Source organism: Haliotis cracherodii, unplaced genomic scaffold (genome assembly GCF_022045235.1).
Source record: "Haliotis cracherodii isolate W230 unplaced genomic scaffold, xgHalCrac1.p SCAF_12, whole genome shotgun sequence".
NCBI lineage: Eukaryota > Metazoa > Mollusca > Gastropoda > Lepetellida > Haliotidae > Haliotis > Haliotis cracherodii.
Genome location: NW_027266267.1, coordinates 2838256 through 2858864, shown reverse-complemented (window position 1 = coordinate 2858864; position 20609 = coordinate 2838256). Strand labels below are relative to the sequence as shown.

General features: G+C 43.0%; 1 protein-coding gene across 1 annotated transcript; it reads left to right on the top strand.

Annotated features, from left to right (window-relative positions):
• Positions 1-302: 302 nt before the first annotated feature.
• LOC139458123 (uncharacterized) lies at positions 303-13303 on the top strand. The gene is made up of 8 exons (XM_071239431.1): positions 303-363; positions 3804-4080; positions 8839-9124; positions 9334-9894; positions 10111-10238; positions 10716-10965; positions 11355-11438; positions 12666-13303. Exons 2-8 carry the CDS (start codon positions 3835-3837, stop codon positions 13244-13246), a joined length of 2136 nt encoding a protein of 711 aa, XP_071095532.1. The 5' UTR covers positions 303-363; positions 3804-3834; the 3' UTR covers positions 13247-13303.
• Positions 13304-20609: the final 7306 nt, after the last annotated feature.

Genomic DNA, 20609 nt, shown 5'->3' with positions numbered 1-20609 from the left:
TTCTGGTGTCCTCCGCCGTGATATCGCTCTAATATTACGAAAAGCTGCGTCAAACAATGCTCACTCAAGTTGTTTCTGGTTGTCATCGTTTTAGTCTGGACAGCAATTTAATTCGAAACGATATTGATTGTTTAAAATTGCAGAGCTGATGAAAGAGTGGTGTCAGTCCATGGTGCACCTGTTGCCTGATCTGAAATCGGATGTATTGCCTCATTTTACTCCAGTAGGTTCGGAGTACATGCACGTACTCGACAGTGCCATATCCTGGTAACACCTTCAACTTAATGGCACACCATCAGGCTATAAAATATTCAGGTCCTTTGTCCCACAGCTCATCTGGAACCAGGACCACCATCACGCAAGGTAAGTTCCACCAGTGTCCTTGTCGCAAGCATGCTGAGGTACGATATAGTTATATTTGTTTGTGTTTTTATGTAACGACGCACTCAGCAATATTCCAGCAATATGAGGGCCGCCTGTAAATACTCGACTCTGGACCAGACAATCAAGTGATTGACATCATGAGCATCGATCCACACAATTCGGATATGATGACATGCATCAACCAAGTCAGCGAGCCTGACCACCCGATCCCGTTGTTGCCTCTTACGACAAGCCTAGTCGCCTTGTTCGTCAAGCACAGGTTCCTGAAGACCTATTCTACCCCAGATCTACACGGGTCTGTGCGATATAGAGGCAGATCAATACGTATGTTTGTCCATGGTGCCGGGAGCGCGAGCAGACAAACATAGCAATGATCCGCGTGATATTTATGCCGCACGTCAATCTGCTGTATGAGGGGTAAAGGGTGGCTCAGTCGTCTGAGGTCAAGCAATTCGGCGTGCAGAGTCACACCCGTGGCATTAAACCCAACTCACGCTGATATAAGAACAGTTTTAAGAAAAAAAACGGTTTCGCTTTCTTGAAGAGGATGCGGGTGTTTGATGTTTCACTCACTCTGCATGCCTATCATGAGGTTTCCTGCAGTACATGACCGCCTCCGGGGTCTAGTGGTAGAGCGTCCGCCCGGAGAGCAGAAGGTCCGGAGTTCGATCCCTGGCCGCGTGATACCAAAGACGTTAAAACATAGTACTTGATGTTACCCTGTCTGGCGCTTGGCATCAGGGGGCTAAAAAACAAGGACTGGTTGTCTCGGAGGCAGCATACTGTGTCTGAGTGGGGTATTCATGTTAAACTGCGGCATGCTAAGTGTGCTAGCACTATAAATCAGCATAAGTCCGGAGTAGTACAAGCAGCTGCACTATTGTTGAATGTGGCATAAAACAACAAACGTATGGTGGCCGAGAGGGGACATCGCTTTTTCGCTTTCTGGCTCTATCGCTTTCTCGCTTTCTCGCGGTTAAGGAATATCCTCTCTTGACCACTATAGGGGCCGCATGTGATATCTTCTGCAATTGGGAGGTAATGTTGAACTTTTCTCAATATTTACTTAAAACATAATTTAACTGTAGAGACATAGGTGATTTTAAAACAATCCACCGATTTGTGCGTAGAATGTAATTGATTTATTTATGGCCCTATTCAGTTATATGTGACCATCACGCCGAAAGCGCGTGGCAGATCATGGCAATATGCTCTAAATAAATCAGGTTAAAATCTAAATATATACTTTTCAAAAGAAGTTAAGAAGACTATGGTTAATTAGTCATGGTTGATAGTTTTGCAAAAATACAATCTTATAATTGTGGGTGTTCTATAACTTGTTTTCGGTAGTATATGATGTTATAGTGTGTCATAAGGTTGTCTGTAAATGTTCTTTTTGACATTTGATGTATGTTTAACTTGAATTGTGTTTCTTGTCTTGTGCAAATCTACAAATATATGTACTTGCATATAGTAATTTGATAAAAACTACTGTAAGTGAGTGATTGAGAATGGTTTCACGTCACTTTTAACAATAATCCAGTAATATCAAGGGAAAGACCAGAAATCGGCTTTACACATTGTACCCATGTGTGTGTGTATGTGTGTGTGTGTGTGTGTGTTTGTGTGTGTGTGTGTGATACTAGGAATAAAATGAAAATATCAACAGTGACTATCTGTATTCTGTGAATCTTGCTTATTTATTACACTACAAGGAAATATACAGGCTAAACGAGAAAAAATTACGTGTGTATTTTGTAACATATTTATCTACTACAAGATGTTTAAAAAATCGAATCATAAGAAGCAAAATAGCGGTGAGAATTACAGGAATGGATCACTAAATATCAGCAAGAACCGTTTTAATGTACGGCATTATGGCAAATATCGCTTTATCGCTTTCTCGCTTTATCGCTTTATCGCTTTATCGCTCTATCACTTTCTCGCTTTCTCGCTCTATCGCTTTCTTGCTTTATCGCCTTATTGCTTTCTCTTGCTCTATCGCTTCCTCTAATGACTAACCATAGTCTTGAAATAAACGTTAGAGCTAGGGGCGCTCTCAGAATTAGAATATTATTTTGGTGAAAAAAAAGTTGAGCTGAAAGATAAATGTTTATGTACGACAGATATATTTTTCTAGAATTGAATTGCCCATAATTAAGTGTACATATAACGAGTGCGTATTATACGCGAATAAATAAGTCTTGTGTAAATTAATCAATCGGAAGGGGTGCTAATTGGGATTGTTCACTAGCCAATATATTAGCAAATATTGCCGTGGGCATTTATTTGAGCGGGGCGCTTATTACGTCGAATACGGTAATGATACTTTGCATTTATGTCTCTGAAATGACTGTTGATACGACAGCCTCACTGCACACTTTGAATAGCGGAAATACCAACTTGAATATAAAACCAATCAACTATCTATTTCCACATTACGGTTAATGAGAACAATATGTCATCCAAAAACTAGAAATTACATAATGAACATCTGGTAGTATTACCATTGCTTAGTTGAGGACTTCCACTTTGATGATATCTACTCCGCAAACAGAATAATCATTGATATAAGCGTTGTTTTTAGGAAAACACTATTGCTTTTTAGGAAGTACGTACTACTCAGGGCTATTGTGCGGTGTTTTTTGATATTTGTTTTGAAAACTTGGCCTGCGGGCAGGGGATGAAATAGCTAAATAAGGCCATAAATCAATCAATTTTTTTTTTACCCAGAAATACGCGGATTGTTATAAAAGCACTGTTAAATCATATTTAAGTAGATAGTGAGAAAATTTCAACATTCCAGCCATATGCATAATTTTAAATGCGATTGGAAAGATCTCAGCTCACTTTCATGATTAAAACCCACATCAGACCACCTACCGCCCACCCACCCACACACCCACACACACACACACACACATGCACACTTGTTTTCCGTATATATTTTTTATCGTACAGAAACACAAAACGCATATCGTGGCCAAGAGGGAATATGGAATATTCTATACCCCGAGAAAGCGACAGAGCAAGAAAGCGAGAAAGCGATAGAGCGATGTGTCCTCTCGGCCACCATACAAACGCGCCCAAAATGGCTGATTTTGCATCCCCAGCAAGTACAATTGATCAGCCATTCTCGACGCATATTGTAGGGTCCGGGGGCCAAATGCTAAGTAACGGGGGCTTTAAGCGCTCAGGTGGTCATTGTTTTATCTTATGTAGGTATATGCACGTGTCTACGTGCCCACAAAAGCTAGTTAGTGGGCGTAGTCATCTCTCGTACCTGTCTGTAGCTATCTGCCAGGCGACCACATGGATCTGTACTCTGTAGAATCTCATGTGATATAATTTACCTCTAAACCTAATGCCACAATAGGTCATCAACACCCAGGCTAAGTATGTATATATTCCACCTGCAGAAGCGGTCCAGTGAACCAACAGTCAAGAAGAATGCTGATGTATCTACTTTGGGCGTTGTTCCTGCCCGGCGCTTTGGGGACTGGAGGGGGCGTGGACTTGACCATGATCCCAAAAGCTTCCGGCACCGCTGTCGTCAAGGCTGTCGTTGACAGGATCAGGTCCAACTGCATCCTCGGGGACGACCGTCTGTTCCTGCGACGTCTGGCCTACGTGGAGACAAAAGACGGAACAGATACCAAGACATACAGACCTGGGTATGACGGGGGCATCTGGCAGGTAGGATCGTCGACAAGGCTTGATTCTAGTAAGAGTAAGGTTGAAAAAAAACGATGTTTGTATACCGTCCTGTATTTTGATGTATAGTGCCATGATTTCTGAGGCTTTTAACATTGACTATAACTGTTGCAATTGTTCATATTCAGCAAAATTATGTTTTTGTATTGAGTGTCTATGAATGTCAGTAAGAAGCTGTATTCAACACTGGTGAAATGACCGCTGGGCCATATATACATGTGCGTTGTTTCTTTCACTCAGAGGGGTGGTCAGTTAGTCTGGTGGTTAAAGCGTTCGCTCGTCACGCCGAAGACCAGAGTAACCATGAGAAACCCCCACTGTCCCTAGCGGACACAACCACCACTGAGTAGCCATGAGAAATCCCCTACCGTCCCTAGCAGACACGCCCACCACTGAGTAGCCATGTGAATCCCCTACCGTCCCTAGTGTCCGCTAGGGACGGTAGGGGTTTCACATGGCTTCTCAAGGGTAGGCGTGTACGGTAAGGACGGTATCGGGTTTCTCATGGCTATTCAGTGGTGGGCGTGTCCGCTAGGGACGGTATCGGGTTTTTAATGGCTATTCAATGGAGGGCGTGTCCGCTAGGGATGGTAGGGGTGACTTATAACTAATCAGTGGTGGGCGTCTCCGCTAGGAACGCCAGGGGTTTCTCATGGCTCCTCAGTGGTAGGTGTGTCCATTAGGAACAGTAGAGGCTTCTCATTGGTAGGTATTTCCGCTAGCGATGTTGTCGGGTTTTTCATGGATATTCACTGATGGGCTTGTCCGCTAATGACGGTATGGGTTACTCATAGCTAAACAGTGGATGGGCATGTCCGCTAGGGACGGTAGGGGTTACCCATTGCTACATAGTGAAGGGCGTGTCTGTTAGGAAGAAGTAGGGTTTTCTCATAGCTACATAGTGGTGGGCGTGTCCGTTAGGGACAGTTTGGGATTCTCATGGCTCCTCAGTGGCGGGTGTGTCCGCTCGGGACGTTTGGGGTTTCACATGGCTTTTTAGTGCTGGGTGTGCCCACTAGGGAAGGTCGGGGTTTCTCATGGCTTCACAAGGGTAGGCGTGTACAGTAAGGACGGTATCGGGTTTCTAATGGCTATTCAGTGGTGGGCGTGTCCGCTAGGGACGGTAGGGGTTACTCGTTGCTACATAGTGAAAGGCGTGTCTGTTAGGAAGAAGTAGGGTTTTCTCATAGCTACATAGTGGTGGGCGTGTCCGTTAGGGACAGTTTGGGTTTCTCATGGCTACTCAGTGGTTGGTGTGTCCGGTAGGGACGGTATGGGTTACTCATAGTTAATCAGTGGTGGGCGTGTCCGCTAGGGACGGTACGGGTTACTCATACCTACTCGGTGGTGACGTGTCCGCTTCGGACGGTAGGGAATTATCATGGCTACTTAGTGGTAGGTGTGTCCGCTACGGATGGTTTCGGGTTTCTTATGGCTATTCATTGGTGGGCGTGTCCGCTAGGGACGGTAGTGGCTGCTCATGGCTACTCAGTGGTGGGCGTCTCCCCTGGGGACGGTAGGGGCTTTCGTGGCTACTCAGTGGTGGCGTGTCCGTTAGGGACAGTTTGGGTTTCTCATGGCTATTCAGTGGAGGGATTGTCCGCTTGGGACAGTAGGGGTTTCTCATGGATAATCCGTAGTGGGTGTGTTCGGTGCGGATCGTTTCTGGTTTCTCATGGCTATTCATTGGTCGGCATGTCCGTTGGCGACGGTAGTGGTTACTTATGGCTACTCAGTGATGGGCGTGTCTGCTAGGGACGGAAGGGTTTCTCATAGCAACTCAGTTGTTGGCGTCTCTGTTAAGGGCGGAAGGGGTTTATCATGGCTACTCAGTGGTAGGCATATCCGCGACGGATGGTATCGGTTTTCGTCTCCTCTGGGGACGGTTGGGGCTTCTCGTGGCTATTCAGTGGTGGGCGTGTCCGTTAGGGACAGTTTGGGTTTCTCATGGCTACTCAGTGGTGGGTGTGTCCGGTTGGGACGGTATGGGTTACTCATAGTTAATCAGTGGTGGGCGTGTCCGCTAGGGACGGTACGGGTTACTCATACCTACTCGGTGGTGGACGTGTCCGCTTGGGACGGTAGGGAATTATCATGGCTACTTAGTGGTAGGTGTTTCCGCTACGGATGGTTTCGGGTTTCTTATGGCTATTCATTAGTGGGCGTGTCCGCTAGGGACGGTAGTGGTTGCTCATGGTTAATCAGTGGTGGGCGTCTCCCCTAGGGCGGTAGGGGCTTCTGGTGGCTACTCAGTGGTGGGCGTGTACGTTAGGGACAGTTTGGGTTTCTCATGGCTATTCAGTGCTGGGTGTGTCCGCTAGGGCGGCATGGGTTACTCATGCCTTCTCGGTGGTGGGCGTGTCCACTTGGGACGGTAGGGGTTTCTCATAGCTACATAGTGGAGGTTTTGTCTTCTAGGGGCGGAATCGGGGTTCTCATGGCTTTTCAGTTGTGGGCGTGTCCGCTAGGGACGGTAGGGTTTTTCATGGCTACTCAGTAGTGGGCGTGTCCGAATGGGACCGTAGGGATATCTCTTGGCTAGTCAGTGGTGGTTGTGTCCGCTGCGGGTCGTTTCGGGTTTCTCATGGCTATTCATTGGTCGGCATGTCCGTTGGGGACGGTAGTGGTTACTCATGGCTACTCAGTGATGGGCGTGTTCGCGAGGGACGGTAGGGACTTCTTGTGGCTGTTCAATGGCGGATGTGTCCGTTAGAGGGGGTATCGGGTTTTTAATGGCTTTTCAGTTGTGGTCGTGTCCGCTAGGGACGGTCGGAGTTTCTCATGGCTCCTCAGTGATGTGTGTGTCCACTAGGAACAGTGGGGGCTTCTCATCGCTACTCAGTGCTAGGCATGTCCGATAGGGTTTTTCATGGCTATTCTCAGGTTGGTTTGTCCGCTTATGACGGTTGGGCTACTCATGGCTACTCAGTGGTGGGTGTGTCCACTCGTGGCCGCTAGGGATGGTATCGGGTTTCTCGTGGCTATTCAGTGATGGGCGTGTCTGCTAGGGACGGTAGGGGCTTCTTGTGGCTACTCAGTGGAGGGTGTGTCCGCTGGGGACGGTAGGGGTTTCGGATGGCTACTAAGCGGTAGGTGTGTCCGTCAGGGTTGGCAGGGGTTTGTGATAGGTACTCAGTTGTGGGCGTGTCCACTAGGGACGGTAGGGTTTTTTCGTGGCTTCTCAATGGTGAGCGTGGCTCCTATTGACGGTAGGTGTTTATCATGGCTACATACTGGTGGGCGTGTCCCATACGGACAGTAGGTGTATTCTCACAGCTTCTCATAGCAACTCAGTGGTGGGTGTGTCCACTCGTGGCCGCTAGGGATGGTATCAGGTTTCTCGTGGCTACTTAGTGTGTCCGCTAGTGATGGTAGGGGTTTCTCATGGCTACTCAGTTGTGGGCGTGTCTATTAAGGACGGTAGGGGTTTCTGATGGCTACTCAGTGGAGGGCGAGTCCACTTGAGACTGTAAGGTTTCTCAATGGAACACCGTCGTGGGCATGTCTACTAAGGATGGTCGGGGTTTCTCATGGCTACCCTGTGGTGGATGTGACTACTGGGGACGGTAGGGTTTTCCCATTATAATTACACTATGATAAAAACTGCAAATTTAGACCAGATTCAGAACCTGTATACAAGTCCGCTGAAGTCGAGCTTGTGATTCTCAGTGGTGGTCGTGTCCGCTAATGACGGTAGGCGTTAATCATGGCTACTCAGCTGTGGGCGTGTCCTCTAGGGACTGTAGGGGTTTCTCAGAGCTAACAGTTGTGGGCGTGTCCAATAGGGACGGTGTTTTTTTTATCATGGCTACTCGGTGGTTGGCGTGTTCACTAGGGACTGTAGTGGATTCTCATTGCTACTCAGTGGTGGGCTTTTCCGTTAGGTAGTATAGCGCTAGGGTCGGTGAGGTTTCTCATGGGAACAGAGCTGTGGGCGTTTCCACTAGGGACGGTAGAGGTTTCTGATGACTACTCGGTGGTGGGCGTGTCCACTAGTGACGGTAGGGGATTCTCATGGCTACTCAATTGTAGGCGTGTCTATTAGGGACGGTAGGGGTTTATCATGGCTACTCAGTTGTGGGCGTGTCCACTTGGGACGGCACGGTTTTTTTCATGGCTATTCGGTTGGTGGGCGTGTCCACTAGGGACTGTAGTGGTTTCTCATTGCTACTCATTGGTGGTCTTTTCCGCTAAGGACGGCAGGGGTTTATCATGGTTAGTCAGTGGTGGGCGTGTCCGTTAGGGACGATAGGGGTTTCTCATGACTATTCAGTTGTGGGAGTGTCAGCTAGGGACGATAGGGGTTTTTCATGGCTATTCAGGTGTGGGAGTGTCCGCTAGGGACGATAGCGGTTTCTCATGGCTATTCAGGTGTTGGAGTGTCCGCTAGGGACGATAAGGGTTTCTCATGGCTATAAAGGTGTGGGCGTGCCCACTAGGGAAGTAATCATGAGGGTCCAGTTTGGTTGAAATGTCCTGAACATTTAATTGGCATTTTTAGAAGTTGGTAAGCAAAAGCAAAAGCAAGATACTTTATGGATGCCAATGTCTTTACTCTTTTAAGTAAAGTCAGTATGCTTGACAACCGTGTAAGGATCTACACCAAATAATCACATCATAATAGAATGAAGAAATCATCTATACAATGTCTTTTGAAACAGTATTATAAATATATATATCATTTTACAGTGTAAATTTGTTACTGTTCTAGATGCATTACACATGCTTTCCCTGATACAGATTGATGAAAGCAAGTTCCTGGAGACGAAGACCTGTCCCTCGTCCATAGTGGCTGAGTGTAACAAAACAGAATCAGCCTTCAACATCGACTGGCGCACCACGTCCTGGTCAGACCTGAGGAAGCCTCTGTACTCCGGGCTGGCAGCGGCTCTCTACATAAAGAAGTATCAAAGTGGCAGCCCTCCCGGTGACGTCACCAGTCAAGCCTCGTTCTGGGCCTCAAAGTTGAGACCGAGTGGCAGCCATTCTGGATTCGTTACTAAAGCCAGAGCAATGAAAGGACTTGGTATGGTATTAACTTATTATATGGTTTTATTAAATCTTGACATGCAGGGCTCCGTTCCACAAAGCTTCCGTAGCAGCAAGGTGATCACAACTCTCATACTTTAACATTGACGTTAACACTCGGAGCTAAGATTACTTTTTGGAACAGGCCCCAGATGTTTACAAACTAAACATGTAGAAACTTTCATGAATGCCTTTGTGTTTCACCAGATTGCAAGACTCAGCTTGACCTTGCATTCATCCTGGACGGTTCTGGGAGCGTAAGCATAGGTGACTTTAATCGCATGATCAAGTTCGTGGAAAATGTGACGAAAAAACTAGACATATCGAAAGATGAGGTAAAAGTGTCTACTGTGGAATATGGTTCCTCAGTTGGAGATGATATTGAATTCCATGACTTTGCATCCAAAAGCAGCTTGGTGTCTGCCATAGCTAAAATCAGAAAGAGTGACAGTGGCACCAACACAGCTGCAGCCATCCTCCACACTGTCAACGTCCTGTTCAGACCAGCAGCAGGTGCCCGGCCAAATGCCAAGCGTGTAGCGATCCTTATGACTGACGGCCATTCAGACAATAAAAACTTAACAATCAACGCTGCTAAGAAGGCTAAAGGTGCAGGCATTACCATGATATCTGTCGGTATAGGAAACGCTGATGTGGCTGAGTTGAGGGGCGTGGCCACAGATCCTTACTGTACCCACGTGATCATGCTCAACAGCTTCAGGGAGATTGACAGTCTCCTGTACCAACTGAAGGAAAGTTCCTGTGGAGGTAGGTAGTTGTTAAAAAACAAAATTTGAGGATTAGGAACAGTGTATTAACAAAATCTAACCAAAGCTATAACTATGCTAGCAATAAGCCAATATTCCAAAAATGATGAGGGGAAAGTGGTGTCTGACAGCATGATTCCCTTTTGTTTCATATTGTGAAACGACAGACCTAATGCATTGCAAACACTCAATGTGTAATTGTCATTGGTTTCCTCAGCCCTGACTGCAGTGGAGAAGAACACGACCATCAACACACCACTCCCCGTGAACAAGACTGTGGAGGACGCATTTGAATTTAAGGACGATAACACCACAACACCCGACCCAGGCAAAGAAAAAGCAGTGGTAAGTAGCAGCGACTGTAGACTGTTCTGTACAGTTTGTACAATTAGAAATCAGCCGGTAGTCGGTTCTTCAATGCCTAATCTGATGCCGGCGTCAGTGCGTACACTCTATCATCCTTCAATACTCTGTTGTGAAATTCCGAAGTGTGTAAACTTTCCGACGGATAATCAAATGTGGTCCTTCATCCCGGGATTCTCAACCCAAGGCTGTGGTTGCAGCAATGACCTCATCGCTTGAGTCGTTGGTTAAGGGACTACACCAAAGTGGGCCAATGTATTGACGGGTGATGGAAATTATTGTCTACAAACACATCAAGTGTTGACGATGATTTCAGTTAAGTTTGATAGTCCTGTTCTTCAGTATCTGTCTTGTTCATGGTCTATTCTGCAAACTGTCAGGCATGTTTCGTTCTCCTGGGATAATGACAACTTCATAATCTATGTTTCCTAGTAACTCGCCCTTATTGTTACTACACAGGTGGGCGAGGTGGTGTGTGGCACTCTCAAAATGTACGCTTCCTACACCATTCGTCGTCCAGGCCCCGCCTACTATGACGTCAAAGAGACTGCAAGTGATGGCAAACCTGGCGTCATCTTCTTCAACAAGACGATGAAGGGGAGACAACTGTACATTACTGTCATTGGAACTCGGTTGTCAGTCTCAAGTGCCCAATTGGCTTCGTGTGTCAACGCCAGTTTCAGCGTGCGGATTTCCCAGCAACCAACAAGTGGGTCACCTTCAGCGTTAGACAAAGACACTAGTCCGTTAGTCTGGGACCAAAGGGACAAGATCTTCTCCACCAAATCTAGATATTTTACATAAACCATCAGTCTGAAATGAACAACGGGATATTTGGATTTTACAAACGTTATCAGCTCCTGAGTAGCGGGAGTAACCTGATTTGACACATGGAATAAGATATTTTGTTAAAGATACAATCACTTCTACCAAAGTTGTAGGCATTCTGCAGTGTTTGACAGAGGAATTAGTGTCTATGTGTCTTTATAGCCTTAGTAGGGCAGTTAATGGAAGACCTCGGCCTTCTGCAAATGATAATGCCCTCAAAAATAGTGTTACCCTCATAGTAATATTTCTCCACATGTCTTGTCCCTACAGAGGCCGAGATAATCTGTAAGGAAGGCGGGCAGGAAAGGCCGTGCTCCAAGAAGGACTTGGAGGACAACGGATACAACTGTGATGGTGCGTTTTTATTACATTTTGGACGTTTACACAAATCATCTAACCTGTAGCGGGTGGTGCATATGACTCATATTTCTCTTCAGCAATCAGCTCATGCCGTATTTGCTCATAATTATTATGTTGATTCTTATGACTTTGTTTCATCTCCCATTTGAGTGATATATCTTCACATAACTCAGTATATAACTCAATATAAAAACAATATATAACTCAGTATATAACTAAAAACATAACTCAATATATAACTCAGTATATAAATTAGTACATAACTCAATACATAACTCAATATATAACATAGTATATAAATCAATACATAACTCAATATATAACTCAGTGTATAACTCAAAATATAACTCAATATATAACTCAGTATAATAATCAGTACATAACTCAGTACACAACTCAGACTATAACTCAGTATATAACTCAATATATAACTCAGTAAATAACTCAGTATATAACTCAATATATCACTCAGTATATAACAGTATATAACTCAGTGTATAACTCAAAATATAACTATGTATAAAACTCAGTATACAACTCAGTGTATAACTCAAAATATAACTCAGCATATAACTCAGTATATAAATCTACATAACTCAGTATATAAATCAGTACATAACTCAGTACATAACTCAGTAAATAACTCAGTATATAACTCAGTATATAACTCAGTGTATAACTCAAAATATAACTCAGTATATAACTCAGTATATAAATCAGTACATAACTCAGTACATAACTCAGTACATAACTCAAAATATAACTCAATATATAATTCAGTATATAAATCAGTATGTAACTCAATGCATAACTCAATATATAACTCAGTGTATAACTCAGTGTATAACTCAAAATATAACTCAATACATAACTCACTATATAAATCAGTAACTCAATATATAATTCAGTTTATAACTCAGTGAATAACTCAGCATATAACTCAATATATAGCTAAACATATCACTCAGTATATAACTCAGTGTAGAACTCAAAATATAACTCAGTAGATAAACCAGTATATATATCAGTATATAACTCAGTATATAACTCTGTATATAACTCAGTGTGTAACTCAGTATATAATTCAGTGCAACTATTTATTCTGAGATCAGATTTTGTATTTGTCATGTGGCCAGTTTATACCATCACATGACATCGTTAACAATACTTCCAATTCTTGTCTGTGTAGAAAGGATATTTACAAGAGTTTATGTGTTTCAGATACATTCTACAATGTTACCAACCCTTGTTCCCCTGGCAACGCCTGTGACCACGCCCACACCTCTGACTCAACCAAGTTCATCCGGTGCGACCTCAAGGGCAACATGTACGTCACCCAATGTCCCGGCAAAGCCCAATACAACCCTGACACAATCAGCTGTGGGTCGGAACCAGTCGAGGGAGGGATCTCCTGCAATGTCACCAATCCATGCACTCCTGCAAATATTGCCAAGCATCGATTCGACTTCCCCTACCCGCCAAACCCGTCCAGGTACATCCGGTGTGATGCATTTGGGAAACTGTGGATGAGGGATTGTCCCAGTGGCACAGTGTGGAATGACGTCAGGAGATCGTGTACTGGCCAATCTGGCGTGAAACCATCCGCCCTTGGAACCTCCACCCCCTCCATCTCCCAAGTCACCCCTGTCTCCACTGGCTGCAACGGCAACAGCAACGGGGCACTACTCCCCCACGCTGACCCAACTAAGTTCATCGCCTGTAACCACGGTACGGAGGTGGTGATGTCCTGTCCTCCGTCACTCAAGTTTGACGTCAGCATCAAGCGCTGCAACTATGGCTAGCGGTCGCACTGTACCGGCACATGTCACGTACTGAACGGAATAAAATGACAGTGGCGACCAGTGCGTTGTTGTGTATGTACCATAGAGTTATTTCCCTTTGACTGCCATTGCTTCTTCATTTTCACAAGTTACATAAACGGAATGGACACATGGTGAGTGAGTGAGTGAGTGAGTGATGAGGTTTTACACCGCTTTAACAATGATGCAGCAATAACACAGCGGGAGACACCAGAAGTGGGCTTCACACGTTGTACCCATGTGAGGAATCGAAACCGGGTCTTTTACACAGTTCAAAACATAATTTTTCATAACCTTTCATTACATTATGTGTTCCTGCGTTGCCCTGACCTACCTTCTCCTGTTATGCTTGACCCATTTCATCAACAGGTGAATGTGTGATAGCATCCAGACCGATGTGGTCTAACTCCATGCAGGCACTCCTATTAAAGTCGCCACATATAAAATGTCATTATTTGTATTCCTCTTTCCAAATGGTTAGGTGATTCTCACGTTAATGTGTACTATAGTGTACTGGTAGCTAACTCACCATAACACTACAACACAACATCACAACACCACAATATCAATACCACCACACCAAAATACAACATTACTTCCACATATCCACACCACAACACCACACCACAATACCAATAACTCTACACCACAATACAACATTATTATCATACCACTACACCACCACAACAGCACAACACCACCACACCACAATACAACATTATTGTCATTCCAACACACCACAACACCACAACACTACCACACCACAACACCACAATACCACAACACCAACACACCAACACATCACAAAGCAACATTATTGTCACACCACCACACCACCATACCACAATACAACATTATTATCATTCCAACACACCACAATACTATGTTACCACATTACCACAACACAGCAATACCACCACGGAAGCGTGTATGACGTGTTAACCCTATCCTAAACCACATCACAACACCACACCACAATACCAATAACACTACAACACAATACAACATTATTATCATACCACCACAACACCACAACAGCACAACACCACCACACCACAATACAACATTATTATCATTTCAACACACCATAACTCCACAACACCACCACACAAAAATGCAACATTATAATCATTCCAACACACCACAACACCACAACACCAACACATCACAAAGCAACATTATTGTCATACCACCACACCACAACACCACCATACCACAATACAACATTATTATCATTCCAACACCCCACAATACTATGTTACCACATTACCACAAAACTGCAATACCACCAAGGAAGCGTGTATGACGTGTTAACCCTATCACAAGGTCCCGTGCAGTGACACAACAGATGCTTGATGTGTGGAACAAGGCCGGCCCAGAACACATCGTCGTCACAAGTAATGTTTCAGATGCACTCTAAATCAAGGAAAGCAAACTGCAGATGATTTTTGTGTGACACAATGATAGACTTCCTAAGTTTGTTTACACATCTTAAGAAGTAGTATAAATGTGTTTTAGAAGTCTCGTTTCTTCTACCAAGTACATGTATCAAGTTGTGGCTGGTATCTGATATATGAACAGAAGGGGGAATTCACGTATGTCTTGTCATACAGCTTACAGATAAATAAAACATGTATTTCATCCTAATCATTACACCTTGCTTCACATTAAATAGAAAACCTTTCTTCATGGGATGCAGATCTTCCAGTATCTTCGTGCAAACCAACATTACTGAATTCAGATCTTCAAGTATCTCTGCGTAAACCGACATGACTGGATTCAGATCTTCAAGTATCTCCGTGCAAACCAACATTACTGAATTCAGATCTTCCAGCATCTTCGTGCAAACCGACATGACCGAATTCAGATCTTCCAGTATCTCCGTGCAAACCGACATGACTGAATTCAGATCTTCCAGTATCTTCGTGCAAACTGACATTACTTCATGAATACCCAACGCTCAGTTACCATTCATTTTTCATCTTTATCAACTTTTTGTTATACTTTTCTGAGTTTTTCATGTGCTATAGATGTAGCTGTATGTATGATTTTGGACAATGTTACACTCAACTCCCGCTCTCGCTTATATCCATCCATGTTCCCTAACTATACTGTAACTACGGGATATTCTCATTCATTCATTGTGAGCACCTCGCTAGCATATCATCTCAAAACATGACTAAGATAAAGATAACATCTCTAAAATGTAAAGGTTTGAATAATAGGAAAAAAAGGAGGGAAATGTTTAGATTCTTGAAAAAGAAGCGCTTATCTATATACTGCTTACAAGATGTTCACACTACTGAAGATATGGAAAAGTTAGTAACGGAAGACTGGGGCTGTAAACACTGCTTCTACAGTTCCTATAGTAGTAATTCAACAGATATAGACTTTGCTCTTGATAATGTTGTAAAAGATAATGATGGTAATTGTTTAATCGTCGAAATCACAATCGATAACTATAAGTTAGCTATCATTAACCTTTATGGTCCGACCCTACCTTTTACAACGATCTTGAAACAGCGATAAAATCACTAAATAGCGATCATATAATTATCTGTGGAGATTGGAATGTAGTTCAAGAGTATTGCTTTGACACCTTCAATTATAAACACAATAATAATCCAAAGGCGAGACATAGAATAATGAAATGAAAGATGAAATGGACCTAGTTGACCCTTGGCGAGAGAGATATCCGAATGAAACAAGATACAGAGGGCGCCAACCATCTCCATTGAGGCAAGCTAGACTTGATTACTTTCTTGTGTCGCATAATATGATCCCGTCTATCACAACTACTCAAATAGACCCAAACTTTCTGTCGGACCACTCCCCAGTATCAATGTCATTTACTTTAACTGAAATAGACAGGAAGGGGAGGGGGAACAGGATTCTGGAAATTTTATAACTCGCTTCTCAGGGACAAAGACTATTGTGAAAAAAAACAATATCGGACACAATTTTACAATACAAGAACTATGACTCTACTGACAGTGACTTTACCATAGACGAACAGATGTTTTTTTAAATTCTTCTCTTGCAGATAAGTGGCGAGACTATTAAATATTCATCTTACAAAAAGCGCCAACGAGAAAGAGATGAAATTGAACTCATATCTAAGATTAATCAGTTAACCGAGGACATGGATGCGACGTTCGACACTGAAGCCAAATCTAAGATACTAAAGGAAATTGATACGATAAATGAAAAATTGAGAATATATTAATAAGATCAAAACGCAAGGGCTTATGATAAGGGCAAAAGTAAGCAGTCGAAAAGGGGGAAAAACCAACCAAATATTTCTTATCGTTCGAGTCTAGAAATTTCCTAAATAAATACTTCTCTTGTCTACAAAACCAGTATGGAGATGTTTTAACAAATCAACAGAAAATTCAAGAAGAAATTAAAAAATCATATTCCAAAGTCTATCATAAGAAAAATTATGTTAGTAATGTTGATCTTGAAAATTTATTGAAAGATTGTAATGTGTCTAAGCTGGATAAAAACTTATCATCATCACTAGAAGGCAAACTTGACTATGAAGAACTACTTGCAGCACTGAAGTGTTTGAAAAATGAAAAAAGCCCCGGTTCCGATGGTTTTACTGCTAAAAAAATTGGTCAGATATCAACAAATTTTTAATCCGTTTTATAAATCAATCATATGATAAAGGTGAATTGTCCATAACTTTAAAAAGGGGACAATGCGTTAATCTACCTAAATGCATACAGTCGCATCTAAAGAATCTATATAGGGGGCATAAGGGTTGACCATCGGTCATGAGTCGGAGGGACACGAGATAAACTGATAATTATCATTTGAACGACTCATGACCGCTGGTCAACAGTAGCTGGTAGATTAACGCATTGTCGTGGGCAAGGCACTAATTATAATAATCCCTATCATAAAGGTTGACCAGCGGTCATGAGTCGGAGGGACACGAGTTGGAGACTGATAATTATCATTTGAATGACAAAGCCACTGGCCAGATCCTGCCCAGTTACTGATCAGATCCTGACCAGATGCAGGGAATAATGAACACGCAATTACACATCGAATGTACGAATATGTCATTATGCTTATTATCAACCGTTTAACCTATAGCCGTACGTCGTTTTAATATCCGAATAAACAACACATTTGTAGCGTATACGTTTTTTTAACTCTTTTTATTCCAATACCAAGAGTGTACGATATCATCGTTTATTGTACAATCATCGGTGAAACTGTTTAAAATGCGACTCATGGAGTTGTGTCGACACCGATAATATAGAAAATACAGACAATAGTAACCGCAAACAACGCTATCGTAACATTGAAGCTTTCTACTAGAATATGTGTACACGCGCCTACCGTATAGATATTTAAAACTATTGAATTCAGCATACATAAGCGATGTACATAAAATCCTTCAGCGGTTTTTGATTGAGCATAATGGTGTCGTATGCCATGCAAAAGGTGTGTGTGTGTGTGTGTGTGTGTGTGTGTGTGTGTGTGTGTGTGTGTGTGTGTGTTTGTGTGTGCGCGCGCGCCTGCGTGCGTGCGTGCGTGCGTGTGTGTGTGTGGACTGGAGTGTTGTTCAGTGTTGCTGGTAATGTGTGCAATATAGTATTACATGTTCAGGCGTTTCTTTTAAGTTGCAGTGGGGGCATTTACCGGTTGGAGGTTTTTTAATTTGGTGTAGCTGGGAGTTAACTTTGTGTGGCCTATTTGTAGTTTAGATATTACTATTTTTTTAAATTCTATTATGGATTTTTGTTTTTTGAGTGGCTTTTGTAGCAGGTGTTTTAGTTTGCAATCAGATTTCTGATAGGTGTACATGTTTTGCCACTTTTGGAAGATTTTCTCCTTTGGGATACTTTTAATTTCGTTTTTTGATATTATTAGGTTGATGCTTACTTCTTCTAATTTTAGTGCTGATTTGGCTGCTTTGTCTGCGTGTTCGTTGCCAAACACTCCAACATGGGCAGGGCTCCAAACTATTTCTATGTCTTTACCTAGTTTATGTAGATTGTTTGCGCTTTTAATTATCTGTTGTATTAGTTTTGGGCGCTTTTTTGTGTGTTTGTTTTTTATGGCCTGGAGCCCACTTAATTAGTCTGAAAGGATTAGGGTTTTTTTTGGTGTCTATTTATTTGATCGCAGTGTAGGGCTGTTACTATCTCCATTAATTCGGCTGTGAAAATTGATTGTTCATTTGGGAGCCCATAAGATTGTGTTTCTTTTTTGGGTTCGTTGACGTGGATGCTGAATCCTGTGCGTTTTGAGCCCGGGTCAAAGGACCCGTCTGTGTAAATGTGACACCAATTTGGACATTTTTCGTGAATGTATGCTTGTGTGATGGATTTAGCGGTATTTGGATCAGTTTCTTTATTTAATCTGCTGGAGAGAGATATGTCGATTTTTTTTTTGGGGGGGGGGGGGGGGGGGGGGGGGGTGTCGGAGTTTGGGTGTGGAGGTGTCATTTGGGACTGTGTTTAACTGTAAATAATTTAGGGTGTTTGTATTTAGGTAATTTATTATGCGTTGAGAGATTGATGTTAATTGAGGTTTTTTTGCGAGCTAGAGCTTGGAGTCTGGGGCTCTTATTAGTGTTAAGGATCTGTTTGCCATTTTTGTTGGGTTGAGGGCCAGTAATTTATTGTTAGATGTTCTCGGCGTAGATCCAGGGGTATTTCCCCTGTTAGTGCCTGTAGCGATATGCTCGGTGTGCCATGCTGAGTGCGTGTGATTATCTTGAGTGCTTGATATTGAAGTGAGTTTAGTTTATCTCTTAATGAGGAGTTTAAGGTGTTGTATATTTGGCATCCATAGTCTATTTTTGATCTAATTAGTGATTTGTAAAGAGATAGTAGGGTCTTCTTGGAGGGACCCCTACTTGGAACCTGTCAGGCAGCGTAGTGTGTTTAGGTCTTTAGTGCATCTATTTGTTAGGTTTTTAATGTGAACATCCCCCGGTGGGGTGTTCATCAAAGATTAGTCCAAGGAATTTGATTTCTTTTTGGAATTGCATGGTTTTTTTTTTTTGGTTTTTTTTGTTTCGTTGTAGTTTGGGGGTGTTTGCAAGCATATTTCTGTGTTTGAGTACTATCCCCATGGTTTTTTTGGCATTTCGTGAGAAACCCCACTTATTTACCCTTATTTGAATTTTATTTAATGCATCCAGCAGTAAGTTTTTAGCCATATTTATGCTTCCAGAGGGCTCCATCTTCCGAGTATTTGGAAGTTTATATTTTATTGGGTATTCCCTCGAATAGGTCATTAATCATAACGTTGAAAAGTGTTGGGCTTAGAATGCTACCTTGGGGTGTGTCATTTTCTAGGGGACACTTGTCCAATAGCGTTTGGTCGATACCCACGGTTATTTTGCGATTAGTTAGGAAGTCTTGGATATAGTTTATTATTTGGCCTTTAAGACCTGCTTTTTTATAGTTTTTGTATTATCCCGTTATGTCATACCATGTCGAAAGCTTTAGAGAAGTCTAGAAATATGGGTCCCACGATTTACAACCTCGTTGACACCATGCCATGAATATATCGAATGATGAGGGCGAGGTAATTTCGTGTATTAATACCTCTTAAGGTCGGCAGTGTCACCCTTTATACCCGTACAGTCGGGCTACGAGTTCTGATTTTATACGTAGAGCCGACCTTTAAGGCCTAACAGCGGTACCACGAGACAATGCGTGTAGACCTCTAGGGTTAACCTCTTATAATACTAACATCGTTATACTGCCCCCTTTAAGACAACGGATGTAACGTTATGGACAAACGCTCAGGAGTTATTTTGACAGATATATACCGTAATGTAGTGTTTTCAGGTAATGCGTGTTTGCATTACCAGTAAGGTATGTATACATCTATTGGCCAGTCAATATAATCGATGTATGTTTATTCTTGAAAACGTATAGACGGCACGGGAACAAAGTTGTCAGGATGTCCAAAGCTATAGGTAAAGGGGACATTGCTACCATGGAGATGACGTAGGTTTGAGTGCGGGTCATTGACCCGGAACTGTCACGTGATTGTCCGGCGTAGGGCGTTCATTTGTTATCCGGCTGGTCACGTGATTTTGATCGCCGGACTGTCATCGCGGATTTATCATTTGCGGCTGGAGCTGTTGGAGATATCGGATGTGAAAATGGATTCTCCAGATTTAAGCGCGGATTGCGACGCTAGTGTCGACTACGGATGTAAATGTTTGGATGCGGATAGCTGTCGGAGTTCGAGGACAGTGGGGTCGGATATTATGGTCATTCCCGATCATCCTTCCTACAGGTATTTCAAAATTCGTTTAGATACCTACTACAAATTTCATATTCAAATTTAGCAGAATCCTCTCAAG

Coding starts and splice junctions, on each gene's coding strand:
- LOC139458123 (XM_071239431.1), top strand. CDS start 3,835: ATGCTGATGTATCTACTTTGGGCGTTGTTCCTGCCCGGCGCTTTGGGG. Junction 9,895..10,110: donor GAAGGAAAGTTCCTGTGGAG/GTAGGTAGTTGT, acceptor TGGTTTCCTCAG/CCCTGACTGCAGTGGAGAAG. Junction 10,966..11,354: donor GATTTCCCAGCAACCAACAA/GTGGGTCACCTT, acceptor TTGTCCCTACAG/AGGCCGAGATAATCTGTAAG.